The sequence below is a fragment of the Echeneis naucrates genome, chromosome 12, assembly GCF_900963305.1.
Source record: "Echeneis naucrates chromosome 12, fEcheNa1.1, whole genome shotgun sequence".
Taxonomy (NCBI): Eukaryota; Metazoa; Chordata; class Actinopteri; order Carangiformes; family Echeneidae; genus Echeneis; species Echeneis naucrates.
Genome location: NC_042522.1, coordinates 11,187,301 through 11,203,577, shown reverse-complemented (window position 1 = coordinate 11,203,577; position 16,277 = coordinate 11,187,301). Strand labels below are relative to the sequence as shown.

The 16,277-nt window shown below is 38.6% G+C and overlaps 1 protein-coding gene across 1 annotated transcript; it reads left to right on the top strand.

The window, feature by feature from the left end:
- Window positions 1-1,131: 1,131 nt before the first annotated feature.
- LOC115052469 (programmed cell death 1 ligand 1-like) lies at window positions 1,132-10,123 on the top strand. The gene is made up of 11 exons (XM_029516592.1): window positions 1,132-1,192; window positions 1,374-1,516; window positions 2,486-2,546; window positions 2,771-3,027; window positions 3,342-3,438; window positions 3,726-3,992; window positions 5,518-5,628; window positions 6,925-6,993; window positions 7,187-7,234; window positions 7,387-7,510; window positions 8,031-10,123. Exons 3-11 carry the CDS (start codon window positions 2,492-2,494, stop codon window positions 8,539-8,541), a joined length of 1,539 nt encoding a protein of 512 aa, XP_029372452.1. The 5' UTR covers window positions 1,132-1,192; window positions 1,374-1,516; window positions 2,486-2,491; the 3' UTR covers window positions 8,542-10,123.
- The last annotated feature ends 6,154 nt before the right edge of the window (window positions 10,124-16,277 follow it).

The following is a 16,277-nucleotide window of genomic DNA, read 5'->3' as shown; positions in this document are numbered from 1 at the left end:
CAGCTGTTTCCCGTACTACAAAAATAAACTCATGTCTGAACACGAACAAAAGTAAGCATATGGAAAACCCACAAAGGTTTCGTACAGTCATACTGTAGATGGGACAGTCCAATGTCTGCCAGATATTTCTTGTGGAATTACTGGATATATATCAGCCCATTAAATATGGGGAGTCTACCTGGCTGGTAACTTTATGATAATTATTCTTTGTGAAAAACTGATATGTTGTGTGAATTTGTTCAGTTCCTTACAACTGGACGATGGCTTGTATGAACAGATGTATCCATGCTTTTGTGTGCTGTGCAACAGTACTGACTGAAAATTCAAGTTTAAAGCACCTTGGCACACTGCATTAGAGTGACAAAGGAGGTCTGAGAGTCATGACAGCACAAGTCAGTTTTGTTTGTACTAGTTTTATCTTTATATTTAAAAAGAATAATGTAAAACTACTTCATTCATTTTTTTTATTTTGAGTTTCCTTTCTTTCCTATAACTATCTCTGAGAATCTAGTTGCTGTTGTTGTAGGGCATACATGTTTATTTTTGACTGTGACTCTACTCAAGGTCCATCCAGCTTTTCTGCACATGAATGAGCAACTCTCTGTAAAATCTTCTGCTGAGAAGATATGAGTGCATTGAAATGTATTCTTACAAATGCAGACTGACCAGGGGGTGGAATATACCTTATATTTGCCAAGGTTTTATGTTGAATATTGTGGTAATTGTACTCTCCGTTCTGCTACTTTGCCAAACTGCCAAGCACAAAATGCTTGCACACTTGAGCCATTTTGGATACTTTCACTTTTAATTAATTCTGCTGACAATGCGCTTATCGCTTTCCTTTCATAATATTTTTGGTAAAAACATTTTATCTGTGTCAGAGAAATTTGATGTTATTGTGTGGATACATTGTTTACTTAGACATCTGTATACTTCCTCATATCATCATTATTTATCTTTATGATTGCCACTTCAAGGGCAATAACACCACCCATTGCTCACACCAATGCGGATAAATTCCACCCAGTTCTTACCTATACAGTATTTTCGATGACTCATGATCTGTACTGTCCACCTGATGTCATAGCTGAGACCAAACAGTGGCAGAAGGGAAAAAAAACGGTAACAGTTTCGGAGACTGTCTGATGTGAGTTCCTGAAGAGCCCACGTGACACGCTTTTACATTTCAGAGGTAAACAAGTATGCAGTTTTTTAGTGACGCGATTGTTTATTCGGTCAAAGCGTTTATCGCATTTCCTTTTGACTGCTTTCCCGTCAATAATGAGATCGAGTCTGTTAAAACATTAACTGGCTCGTGTTCTGCTCTCAACATTTTCATTCTCTCAACATCCCTCCTTGTCCGTCACTGACAGACCGACAGACCGGAGGCGTGCCGGGGGCGACAGAGGAAACTCCAGCCCTTATTTAAGCGTCTGCAGCCCATGCAGACTGTTCACAGTGAGAGGAACAAGGAAATATTTCATGAAAACACAAACAACTGTTCTGTAACCAGCAGGTAAGAACACATCACTACCGATATATAACCGATTCAGAGCAAATGTTATTCTTAGATTATATATTGATGATTAAAAAATTATTCTCATCATCCTTGATGATGAATGATTATTATTATTATTATTATTATTATTATTATTATTATTATTATTATTATTATTATTATTATCAAGTAATATTAGTATCATTCACTGTTTTTATTTTTACATATCAGATTGGCAATTTATTTTTTTATTTTTATTTTACATTTTTTGAGGGGGGGGGGGTATTTGAATGGAGCTCAGAGTCCTGAATACATTACACTTTTAGTTAGTATTGCAAACAACAGACTTTTTGTATTTTGTATTCACTATGTGTGAATACAACTATGTTCAGTTACAGCACAGCCCATTCAAAGGCATGAATGGAGAAGAGCTGAATACTGTTCATAAACTGTATGATGAGGGGCTGTGGAATCAAAGCTTCACCGGACAGAAGCTCGGTCCTAACAGAGCTGAGATGTGCAATCTGTTCATACAAGTGCCCTCATTTTGTTTGAGTTACCTCGGAGTGTGTCATTAAATGAGAAAGCCAGCAGATAGAAGTCATTCAAGTCATTCAAAATTTACTCAGCTTTGTCTGTGTCTGTGTGTGTGTGTGTGTTTATTTGCACAGTTCCCAAGTCAGACAAACCTTGTGATTTCTTTGTTTCCTTAGAAGAATAGGAAGTAATTTTCATTACTCATGCTTAGTAATGCAGAGTTCACAATCACATGTTTTGGGGGTTTTTTTGTTTTTTTTTTTTACTTATTTATTTATTTATGTTTGGTTTGTTTTTTTTGGCTGAGGTTCACAACTATATGAAAGCTGTCCTGGAAGTGGAGATCATATTCGGGCTACTGCAGTAAAATGACTCATGTTGCCAGGAACATGAAGTCAAACATGTAATGAAGGTTAACATCTATAAAACTCCCTCTTCCTTCCTCCTTAGGTCTCAATGGACTGGCAGGTTTTTGTAATTTTGCAAGTCATATTTCAGCCATCTATAGCAGGTATGTAAAACAACTTGGATGTTTATGAGTAAATGAGCACCAATGGGACAATCATATTTATTAAAACCTTTCTGTTTAGATTTGACACAAGCCAGTTCAGAGCTGCTCTGCAACATAATTTTTAACAAACCCTATTGGATCCTCTGTGTTGCTTCTTTAGAAAACATTTAATGTCTTTGAAACACATTTAGATTAAATTTGACATTTGCATTACTTCCCTGCAGTCTTTTTCACTGTTGAGTCCGAGCAAAGTGTGTACACTTCGGAGTTCGGGGAAAATGTCGTGATGGGCTGCAAGTTTCATCCTAAACCGACAAACCTGACAGCTGACCTGAAGGTGACGTGGCAATGGAAAACCTCCTCCGCTGCTTGGGAAGTGTACAAAATGATTAACGGGGTGGAGCACTCTGCATCTCAGGAGTATCAAGGACGAGTTAAGCTTCTAACTGAGGAGCTGAAAGACGGCTGGGCTAAGCTGCAGGTCATTACTGGCAATGATGTGTTTGTTGGGCAGGTTGTGTGTTTATCCTCAAAGTGATGTGGTACATCTGTTTATTCTTACCATTTCCTTTTCATTCATTTCTGTTAGAGGTTACTCATGTCAGTATCAAATAGTCCACTGATCCTGTAGTCCTTGCTCATTTATTCCCCGCCCTAACCCTAGATACAGAATAAGAGCAGATAAAACGAGGGATAGTGCAACAGAATCCAGGTTCATTTAGACCATTTTACCAGCTTAGGCACATTTAAAACGTCATGGCACTGAGGGTATGTTGTTCTTCTGTCACTTTACAGGTCTCCAGGCTCAGGATCAATGACTCCGGCACCTATCAGTGTTTGGTGCAGACTGCAGAAGGAGCTGATTATAAAAAAATAACGTTGTCTGTAATAGGTGAGCACAAAGCCTATGATGGTTTAACAGTTTTTAGTCCCAAACTTCTGTGCTGTCTGTCTTTTTTAAAAATAGTTGCACAATGGCTCTGAAACATGGTCATATCCAGGCAGTTGAGGGTGATACACATTCTGAAAGAGAAAGCAACCAACCATTAGTATCACATTTAGTCAACATCCTCCTCTTATCAACACTATGCAACACATCTTTCTCAGAATAAAAAACATCATATAATAGCAATTCTAAGTATGTCAATGTGTTTATTTCTCCGATCTGATCCCCTATAGCACCTTATAAAGCAGTGACTACATGCATCAAGAAGGCTGCAGGGGGGGATGAATTGCTGCTCACCTGCCAATCTGAAGGATATCCAGAGTCGCCTGTAGTGTGGCAGGATGGACACCTGCAGAGAGTCAAACCCAACACCACTGCTGAAACAACCCAAGACCAACTGGTCCGAGTGACCAGTTGGATACGTGTGAACTCATCAGACAAGAACAACTACACATGCAACTTCACAAGCAACGGCCGCACTGCAGCATTTCATATTCCAGGTACATATTCCATGTAACTACAACATCTCCTTGGTCGAATCTGACATGGGCGATTTTCATGTCATCAGCAGTCCTTTTCTTTACTCTCTGAAGGTTTATTACGTCCCACTGCATTTTTGTAGCTATGCTGATTTAGCAGTTTCCTGCAGCTCACCCATATAACCTACAAGTTTTTATTATGAATACACTAAAGTGAAAGCTAAAAAGCTGAAGCAGAGTACTCCTGACTCTGTAGACTGTGAATCATAAAGCAACAGTCAGTAAAAAGTTGGGTCTTGTTTTGACAAAGGAAACATGTTTTTGCATTTATCACTTCATACCACTGCTTCCTATTATCATTGTTCATTCCTTTTGATAGAGAAATCTAAAGCGGAAAGCCTAGTTAGATTGACATTTTGCATTTTCCATTCAGTCCCTTTCAGTGCAGAGTTGTCTCACAGGCTCCAAAACAAGTGAGTCACAAAACAGCTCACAAATACTGATGAACATTATAATTTCCAGCTACAGCATGCACATGCTTTTGAGAACATTAGTACTCATCCTTTATTCACATTGATTCCTTTGCAGAAAAGTATGGGACATTAATTGCTACATTGTCAGCTTACTCTTGATTGTGTAGCTTTATTTTGTGATTACTGTACTATTCTTAGGGTTGTTCATTGTTTTATTCAATTATGAATTATTATTGTTATTATTATGAGGGGAAGAAAACTTCTTTTAAAAGTGGTGTTCTTGTGATAAGTTCTTGTGGGAGTTCTTTGGGTTTTAATGTGAAAAGGATCATCATTTATTTTCAGCTGTGTGGGAGTGTTAGTTTTAAAATCATTGCTAAGTGAAAGGAATAATTGGACAAGAAAATCAATGAAGCAGTTTTTATTATTAGTTTGATGCTAAATGAATTGATAACTACAATAACAACAAAAAAAGAACAAAAGTAAAGGAAGACAAGGCTGCGTACAGAGCTCATTAAAAATATTACACAAGAAGAAGTCACTTCAATAGTTGTTTTTTTTGTTTTGTTTTGTTTTTTTGTGCTCTTAACCAATAAGAGGAAGTCTGTAGTTGTTTCTCTTTGGTATGTTTGGTTCTTTCCAAGTGCAATCACTAAAATACATTGCTTAAATGCATTTTACTTCCATGTTACATTGCTTTGTACTTCTACCCACAAGCAACCTATCAGAGGGAAATATGTTCTTTTGCATTTCATTAATTTAAATGTTTTAGTTGCCAACTATGTTTAAAATGAAGATGAATAATACAACAAGCATTTAACTATAATATGCAACCAATATTTTGCACCCTTACAAGTTCTCATGCAAGACTTTTGTTTGTAATGAAATATTTCTATATCTACAGTGGTACTTTTACTTTAGTAGAGGATCTGGATACTTCTTGCACTGGTTGTTTCAGTAGAGGCCAGGCCAGAAAAAAATAGGTGTTCAACACAGAAGAATCACCGTTTGAATGTGACGCTGTACATTTTAACTCCACATTTAACACGAATCCTGATTCACTCTTTTTGCAGATGATATACTTGATCCACAAGCACAGAACGACACGTTCCTCATTGCATTGTGCATAGGATTGGTCATGGTTGTCATGATCATTGCAGTGGTCATGTACCGACGAAGGAAAGGTATGTACCATTTCCAAAAAGGGGATTTAACAGCGTGCATCTGTAGAAGATTTCAATCCATTTATATCTACATAACTTGACAACCAGGTATAACACGTATCCCACATACAGCTACATTAAAATATTAAAGTGGCACAGTGACAAATGGCAACAATATAGGTAACAAATCTATTTGTTTATCTACGTTTATATGATAACGTGATTAGACAGTGAGTCACAGCAACAGGTACCTGTGACATGGCTTTTCTACAATCTATTCAGCAAGAATCTCATAGGATCTGAAAGTGGACTGTGGGGATAGTTTTGGTTGTCCTACAGAGCTGGACTTTCCATGAAGGCGCACACTGAGAGAATATTTACAGGAAATATGAGCAATCCAGTTGTTTGGATTTATGCATAAATTTGCAAGTATTCACTGGTTATATTTCAAATGTCTCCAACCACCTACAAATAAAATACATTTAATATCCAGCCAGTCTGGAAAATTCACCTTTCGTTTCACTTCCAAACAGCGTAGAGCTGTGTTCAATACGTTGATCTGTTATGATCCTGTAGCCTTCAAAGCCATCACAACCAATAGCACTAGCACACGAGAGAAAATTTTTTGCACTGTCATTTCAGCTGTAAATTGTGAGTGAGCACGAGTGCACATAGAGATAGTGATTAACGTCGATTCACACCATTTCGTCACAAAAAAGAGGAAGTACATGTCGTGAATAGATTTATGTTTGGTACACATACATCGAATTTGGTACCAGGTCACTTGGCTTCGGAGGGAATTTTATCAGCATATGAGTTTGCTTGTTTTCACAAGAGCATGACTTAGTTTTATAGGAACAAATTTATCACAACTATAAAGTTTGGAAACACCCACTTGATCTTGATTTGCGTAGGAGGGGAATTTGAAGGTATTTTTAAATGCATGGGTGATTTTTTTCAGTATATCACATGTATAATCCCCTAGACACCACCATCATTTCAATAGAAGGGTTAGCACACATTTTTATATAACATTATAAAAAGTTTTACGGCAGTTGCAGATTGGCAACCATGTGGGTGACTTTCTTTTAAACTTGAACCAAGAAAGAGTGAATCGTGCTATTCTGGCAAGAAGATCAATGATAATAGCAATCTTTCTATATGTTGCACACTTCAAAAGGAGAAATTAAATCTATTCAAATATATATAACAGTTTATGAAGTACATAATAGAAATTGGGAGTACAATATGTTGTAACATTAAGCAGGACTATCATCATCTCCCAGAAGAGTAATAGCAGTGTTGTTTTTGTGACAGGATTCATCGCTCAAAACACCAGGAATCTTCAGGTGGACAGGCAAGGAAAGCCTTTTACTGCTGCTAACTGTGAGTCAAAAGAAGTGTTTGAGCATTATAAAGATTTTCCCCGTTCAGTCACAGCCACAGCAAAAGCCAGTTATTGTGCAATTTAGAGAACTGGCTTAGCTTCTCTGTACCACTGACAGTGGTAATGATGGCTGATCAGTGCATATAAAAATGTTTTGAGTTGAATTTCCTAACATTTTTTTTTTTCCATCAGGCCAACAAATGAATGAAAATGAGGCCACAATAATACATGTTAATGAAGGTAAGTGACTGGGCACCGTTTAAAGGTTTTCGGGTTAGGGTTTCTCAGAACAGACAATTTCCATTAGAAATCTGTGATTGTGTAGGCAGATGGAATTCTTGTCCTACATTCACTCATGAGTTTGTGTTCTTTCATTGTGTTCTTGTCTGTAGATCTGGAGGAGGAAAACCTGGGGGTGTTTCTGAAAACCCGTTATTATGACATCTCTTTCAGCAGAGAGGTGAGACACCACAGGGGCCCTTTCAGTGCAGAGTTGTCTCACAGGCTCCAAAACAAGTGAGTCACAAAACAGCTCAAAAATACTGATGAACATTATAATTTCCAGCTACAGCATGCACATGCTTTTGAGAACATTAGTACTCGTCCTTTATTCACATTGATTCCTTTGCAGAAAAGTATGGGACATTAATTGCTACATTGTCAGCTTACTCTTGATTGTGTAGCTTTATTTTGTGATTACTGTACTATTCTTAGGGTTGTTCATTGTTTTATTCAATTATGAATTATTATTGTTATTATTATGAGGGGAAGAAAACTTCTTTTAAAAATTGTGTTCTTGTGATTTCTTGTGGGAGTTCTTTGGGTTTTAATGTGAAAAGGATCATCATTTATTTTCAGCTTTATTCCATTTATGAAAAACACAATGGCAGCATGTAAGACTGCTCAATTATGTCTATAAAAACTTGCTGTCACAAAAACATAAAAAACATAAACATAAAATAAACATTCTTATTAGATGACTGTAGATTGTTTTTGAATGTTGACCTGATTACAATCTCAACTCTTTCGTTTTCAGTGAGGGCCAAACTTTAAAACTTCAAGCTTTACTTCCAGAAGCTGGAGAGACACTTTTTCTTGAGGGACCACCAGAAAGTGGGAAGACAGCTGTAGCCCTCATCCTGGTCTCTTCATGGACCGAAGGACCCACACAGGCTCTCACGAACCCCCTCGATCTGAGCATCCTTCAACTCCTTTTATATGTCAACTGCAGTAATGTGAAGGGTGACCTTTTACAAGAAATAGGGATACAGCTCTCTCTCCCAGAAAAGACATCAACCCAGCATCAGCTGCGGACTATGCTGAACAGGTCCAGCGAGGTCCTGCTGTTGTTAGATGGGTACAGAGAAGGGAACCAACTGTTTGATGACTCCCTAAGGAAGTTCCTGAGTGAAAGAAGGGGATGCAGGGTACTGGTCACAGCCTGCCCTGGACACTGCCCCGTGCTCAAAGACACAGTCGGAATCAGAAAAGTATTGACGCTCCAAAGTACTGAAGACACAACTGTTTGTCACCAAGAAACATATTGAGTGCTTGTTACATTGACATATTTTTTCTGTTTTTGATGCACTGGTCATTTTTTCATTAACCCCCAAAATGCTGCAAAATATTTTGAATGTAATATAGTGCATTCATTGTTGTATATAAGTAATGTTCTGTTGGACCTTTCCAATAAATGGAATGTATTTCATTTCACTTACTTTCTCTATCCCGTATTAATTAACTAATTAATTAAGATGTTGCATGGTAAAATCAGTAATCCATTAAGTGAGTTTGCATTTTCACTGCACTTCTTTCTGTTTCTTTTCTGTGCAATACCAGAAAAAGAGAATGCTGATTATTGGAGTTACTGTCACATTATTTGCAAAGCAGCAACAGTTTTTAAGCTTTATCAGAGAAAGGGGAAGTGAATCTGTCAAAATTCCTGGTAAGTGCTCAAGTCAATTCCAGTACTATTAACTAACTTTAGTTTAAAGGTGTTCCTGTTATGTTGCCTAATGTAGTTATCCAACAAAGTTTTAATGGTGATTCAGATTTTCACTCAGCATCCCATCATGTTGTGTGCTGCATATTTTCCTCTCTTATACCTGTACTTCATTAACTGCACCGTCAGAGGGGCCACAGGGGAAATGTTGTAGGTCTGAGTGTGTGTTTTTGCACTGCAGCTATTGACCCAGTGTTGGCTCAAATGCAGCAGTTTGAATCAAGAGGTTGAAGACTTTAACAAGGAGAAAATGCCACTTGGTTTCAGAAAGTATTCATTCCACTTTTTGCATACTCAGCTGTGTTGCAGAGCCAGTTATAAATGGGTATATGGATATCAGTTGGCACTCAACAACCTGTAATGACAATGTTGAGACGTGCAAAAAGTTTATTACATTTAGATTAAAATTTAAAACTTTTAACTTAAATTTTTAAAAAAGGTATTTGGGGCCTAATTTAGAAGCCTATTGGGAGCTTTGCAAACCAGGACTTTAGCAATGTATCAAATTGTTCTTCCCAGATCTTCTCAAGGGCCTTCAGATTGCAGGTGGCATGGGCGCGGTCATGAACAGGGTATCTGGCTTAGACTTTGTGTATGAAGCTCTCTGGCCATCTGGTTGTTTCTAACTTGATCATAATTACTGATACCAACTCATACATCAATCGTATCATGAAATAAACACACAGCTGTTCATTTAGACAAGCTTGTTGCAATGATTGTACATATATTCACGAAGTGAGCTTTCTTTTCAATTTTCTGCTGTTCGTTGGAAATACTGATTGAATAACTTGCACCTAAATCTGTTTCGTTTTGTTCAGATTTTGTGCTTTGCTCAGCAACTTGAAGAATTCATGTTTTCCTCTGCAGTCTCAGCTGTGGTGAAGACCTGTTTTCTTTCACTTTGGTTATGGGAGGTCTATTTGCCTCTACTGTAGGATGACTTATCAGTGAGCAAAGTGCACCAAGAAAATGTCTGACTGGCTCATGACTGATCGCTTAGCCATATTTTTGCATGCAAGTTGGAAATGCTCTGGTAGACTTTTTACTCCTGCTTTAATGTGGCATATATAATATGTTTACATCTGTATGAAAAGTGCTTTATAAATAAAGTGTGACTGATTGATTGATTGATTGATTGACATAGTGTAATGCAACGCAATCAGAGCAACTTCAACATTAACACAAATGCCAGTTTATTCAAGGCAAATACAGTGGCCATAGCTGTTACTGCACATACCATAGTCTTCGAGATGACAGTAAGCAATATAAAATAATGGAAATACAAAATATATTTCAATATTTTGGAATTTCAGGCATGCACTAACAGAAAAACAAGAAGTGGGTTATTGTGCAAGGGCAGTTGGATAAGTACCTAAAGCAGGCATAAAATCTGCACTATCTGAATTTAAAAAGCGCTTATTGTTTCTTTCTTTTTTTTTTTTTTAATTGAATTATTATTAATTTCTTAGATCACAAAGAAAATGCTGTGGCTCTGCTCCCTGATTACAATACAGTTTCACTAGATGGTGCCATCCTCCTTTTCATACTAGCTCATTGTGTGAGCCATGCAAAGATTTCTGATTTTGGTTGAAAATGAATACATGAAATAATGTTTAGAAATGAAAAATAAAAATTACTCAGACGCCAGGCATGCAAAAAGGGATTTTTTCCGTCAGTTTCTATTTGCCAATAAGTAAACTTTGTATATTGAAACTGACTCTCCCACTGTCCATGCTATGCAATCTCATCATAGTAATCTAAGAGACTTTGTACCATCCATTTTATTGCTGTTCATCACCAGTAAATTCCAAAGAGGAACACTTAATGCAAGCTTAGTGTTTCTATTCTTTCAACATTTTCTTTGTAACTGACACAAACCTATTAATACGTTTTTCTGCTGATTAACAACTGCTTCGTCCAGCTGTCTCAAACATTCTCATTAATTTAGTTCAATCCAAGAGTAAAAATGATCCAACCTGAAACTCAACTCTCCAACAGAGCTGATACACACACCCAAAATGCTAGTTAACCCCACAATCTCCTGCATGCGCTGCCTCAGCGGCAACCTCCCTGACCAGAGGCAGATTCATCGCAGGGTAATTAATATTCCAGGAAAGCATCAGGAAACAATTATTCAATAATGGATGGACATAGGTGTGCGCGCACACACACGCACATATATATTTTTGTATGTTGATATATTTATAAATATAACTGAATTAAGATAGCTAGCTATTAAAACTGAGATGATATGATTCCCTTAAAAACATAAAAAGGAATTGATATGATATGGTCATATATTAAATAAATAAATATTAATGACAAAATGTTGACGATTGGAACTGTATGACATATGACATCATACACAGTGATGTGGTACAGCAGGATGGAAGGACTTTTTGGGACATAAAAAAGAAACATTAGTGCTGAAAATGATTTAAAATGACAGAATGGCCTATGAAAAAAAAGGCACCCTACCGTATCACACCATACAAACTATGCTGTGAGGTTGCACAGCTTCTGGGAGCCCTCTAGAGTTTAATGAGCAGCAATGAATATGCCAGATAGTGACACGTATAAAAATAAAGTCATTTACACTTACAATACTGGGACTTGCTTTTTTTGTTGAAAGAAGTCACAAAAGTGAACTTCCATTAACTAGACTGTGCGTGTGCAGTCACAAAGCTGAGACACATAAATACTGAGCGTAATATGTATGTGCCCGTGCAGAAAAATTGATGAAACTGGGTTGACCAGACCTACAGAGCTGGAGGGCCATTAGTTAATCATCCAACTTTAAAGCTAGATAAGAGCAAAGAGGCTTTCTGGTTCGATCTGTTCAGCTTAATGCTCCAATTGAAAATTCTCAGGTCAGACAAACTGTGTCTACTCGCTCATAATAAAACATAAGAGTTTAGTTAAAGCCAAAAACAAACAAACCGAAAAAAAGGGGGGGGGGGCAAAAAACAACAAACTGATTACTGTGTGTGATGACATTTTTTGTTAGATGCAGACAATGTGGATGGGATGGGAAGGAATGGGGAGTCTTAATTTAACCCAAAATGATGCACATTCTGGTCCTTACTGGTGTTTTCACACACAACTCTAGTTTGTATTCATACTCTCTGCTGGCTCTGACCAAGTCTGTTTGGTAATTGAGATCAGATGAGTGGCAGCAAGAGCTCGGCGACCTGGGTTCTCTGAGACTCACAGTAACCTGGAAGCATTTATTTTATGGAAAAGATGTTTAGTTAAAGTGCAGCACTGCAGCCTGCAGCCCAGCCCCTCTAATGACTCTCCACTTCTTTTGCCCAGACGTAGAGGCAGAGCCCTGTGATGGATATGACTGGTGAAACGGACACACACACACACACACACACACACACACACGCTTCCATCACTGTGCACTGTGATGGATATGACTGGTGAAAGCTCTGAACACTGTTTCCTGAGTCCTTCACTTCCTTCCTCCCAGGCCTGGGTCAGCCAGGCTGAGCCAGGTTTCACTAGACTAGGACTGGATTGGATTGCAGATTAACAGGCTTCCTGTCCAATCCGTTGGCTGCGTTCATCTGCTTTCCTAACGGTCACTTTTATTTATGAGCGAGAAGTGACGTTATGGAGGATGAATGACTCTCTTCAGGATGGATGAGACGCTGCAGGCAGCAGTTTCAGGGGGTTGGCAGTGGTAGCATGAGGGGGGATGTTACATTATTCTTAACAACGCCATGCCCAAAATGTCTGTTTGTCTAAATGCAAGTTTTCTTTCTAATCAACAAACGGAGCAGGCAGGAACTACATTTTCTTGTAACTGTTAAACTTTTTTCTTTGAAAATCTTACACAAAAAAAAAAATAAATAAATAAATAAATATATATATATATATATATATATATATATATTCATTCTAGTGTGGAAGATAATCTAGTAAAAAATTATTTGATGTATAAATAAAATGTCATTATCATCCTGATAATCTGTTGTTTTGCGATAATCTAATTTGGATCTTGTAGGACTCAAATTGACGAATCCTTCACAAAAGGCACATTTTTTTTTTTTAATGGGTTTACTGTAAAAACAAAGTGTCTTATGGCCCGAAAAAAAAAGTCTTAAAAGCATTTGCCTTCTTGTATCTGATTAAATTTTAAACCTCTCGTGGAGAAAAAATAGGTTTACTTTTCCCACTAGTGTTTAGTCAAAGGCAAAGGTCTGTTAAAACAACAGAAGGGGACATTATTTTCTAAAAACATTACACTAAGAATCCTAGAAAGAAGAAACAGAACTTCTTTTTGTGTTTGGCATCCTTGCCTCTATGTTGAAGTTCTTTTTTAAGACTGAGACACAGATAAATGTGTAAATTGGGTCCATTGTCTTGCCTTTCACTATCCCATCACTGCAGGTCTCCAACACCTCTCATCCTCCTCCCTTCCTCCCTCCCTCCTTCTCTCTCTCTCCTGCTGGCAGCCCTTGATTACACTTGTCTCCTGGGGGAAGGTTTAAACTCCTCAGAGATAGTAATGTCGAGGGCACTACTGACTAGTCACTTCAGATCAGGGCGGGGGGAGGAAATAGCGACGGACATAAAGCTAAATATATAATTCCTCCCATGCCAGTAATCATGATGTCCAGACGATTTGAAATGACAGTTTAACCACTTTAGACTGAGGAACGCTTTGTTCGGATTTAGGAAACACGAGGTAGGTGTGTGTGTGTATGTGTTTGAGAGAGAGAGACTGGTGGACCGTCTGGTTGGACCCTATGACGGTTGGGGAGCCTACTTGTGGATATCCACGGGGGCCCGTGTGGTCCTCCTTAAACGCACGTGTGGGGGGAGGGAGCACACGTTCCATTGAGTTAAAAAGGCCCACAGACCAGACAGGAGTAATTCTGTGAATGACTGACGTGCCAAGAGCTCCGGAAGGAAACACTCTCACCGCCCAGTATTAGTTTACCTGATTATTAGGATATCCAGCTTCCTCCTTAAATGGCCAGCCATTTCCCTGTTAGAGCCAGTAAGAGCGCCCACCTGGATTAGGCCCAAACGTGGTCTGCATTACACCAGGAACAACAAAGCATCATGCCACACAGCTCCGACAATTACATCTATAAATATTAATAGGCTAATCTGCACGTATTCTTTTCTTCCAAGCCTGTTAATGCATCCCTGAAGGGGTCAGAGATACTCTAGTGAACATCAAATCCATTTAAAATTTAAGTTCACTTTGCATATGCAGAGATTTGTCGCTTCAGACAGGCTCTCTCAGTGTCTTTCCCCCATCATCACATCGAAAGAAGAGAGTACATTTCATATTCATGCGCTGATTGGATCCTTGATGAGATCTTCACGGTGGCTTCTCGCACTCTGATGCTCTTTATACTCCAGAGGTGATGAGGAGAGAGAGGAGGGAATGTGTGTGTGTGTATGTGTGTGTGTGTGTGTGTGTGTGTGTGTGTGTGTGTGTGCGCGCTAACAAACCAGATCTTTCTGCCCTGAAGTGGCCTGCTCGGTTGCTACCCGGCACACAGGCCCCAGCAGCACAGCTTGATGCTCAGGGGTGTAATCACAGGCAGCACAAAGGGAGGAGAGTGAGCAGAGGTGCATCATTTATAAATTCTATCTTTTCTTTCATACACAGTGGCCATACAAAATAGCGTAGGTTTTATTTATTTTTTTTTTTCACTAAACTAGTATTAGACCATTGTCACAAGCTTCTCTCAAAAGACATGAATAATGCAATACAGAAATCAACATGAACAGCCGAAACATGGGGCAAGGATGGAGAAACTGAGATGGAGAACACTCTGCAGGTAAGTTGTACTCAGATATTTGAGCTTTCTGATGACAGTAAAGTGACAAAATTGGATTCCATAAGCACACTGCAACAAAGCCCACTTCTAAAAACTCCCATTTCAGTGATGCAACTTTTGAAAGAACAGATAAATTCTACTTTTTGCAAATGAAAACCTCAATCCATTTGAACTAAACAAATGAAATTGCTCAATTTAATACAGAATCTTGCTTCATTTCTTCATCTGGTCTGTTATGACCTATGTGTGTATTAGTTAATGTGCAGAAAAGCGTAGCTAGATACTAATATAACTAACTGTCTCTCCTGGGCCCGAGTCACTTCACCGATAAACTTACGTCTCATTATTTCAAAACTCTATGTATGCAGTTAATTTGAAAAAGGTGAACTATTGTGTTTTCAACATTTGCATATCCATTTTTGGAAAAGCTGTGAGTTACAGTTTTAAGTACAAAGTGTGCACCTCTGTAAATCTTTCCTTAAGTGCAGCAGCAATGGATGAAAGGCTGCACTATCAAATCAAACGTTTACTGAACTAATTTACACTTGTATATTTTTGTGGGGAATCACCAAAGGACACAGCAGAACTTCCATAGACAAACCCTTATTGCTGTCTCACTTGCACACAAGTGCAGCCTCTCACACACACATGCATGCATGCATGCGCACAAATGTACGTCAAAAGGCAGTGCTAGTAGTAGTAAACATTTGAAAGGAACAGGGGTAATTCACTTGATAAATGTCAACCAAAATGAAGCTATCAGCTGAAAGCAATTTCCCTGTGCTTGTCTGTGCTCTGCGCCAGGGACTTGGGAGATTTTCACCCCGCCATCGATCATGAAGCCTCTGTTTTGGGCCAAGGTACACAATGCCCTCAAATTGCTGACATATGGACCTAGAATCACCGCAAAAACCTGCCATTTCCACCCCGCCTCTCTCCTGTCCCGACCCAGCCTCTCTTCTGCTAAACTCTTGTTTATCCAATGACTCTGGCCTGTTTAGGCCATTAAAGCGAAGCCATTCAGGGAGCGAGAGCGCCAAGGCAAATGTAATAAAGCCACAATCTGTAGTGTGCAATTCAGCACCGCTACCATGTAGTCCTGAAGATGATAAAAAGCACCACGAAATCTGCATTGTTGCTTTTCTTCAGCTCATACTATGTTTAAAAATTCTGAGGGATTTTCTGATAAAGATATAATTTGCAAAGAAGCTTGCAATGTCTCAGTGCAGCGATCATTAAATCACGGTGCAGCAATAAGATCAAGTGTTTGAGCTGTCTGTGACCAGTAGCAAAAGAAGCAAAACAAATCACGATAAAGATAATGACATCGACCACATGATGGTATGGAAAGCCTGTAGCTGGTGTAAACAAGGCATACACTAAAACAGAGCTCTGTGTGTGTCTCTGGTAGGTCTCTCATACCAAAATTTCTTGCGATTGATCTGGTTAGAACAACTACACACCACAATTCCTG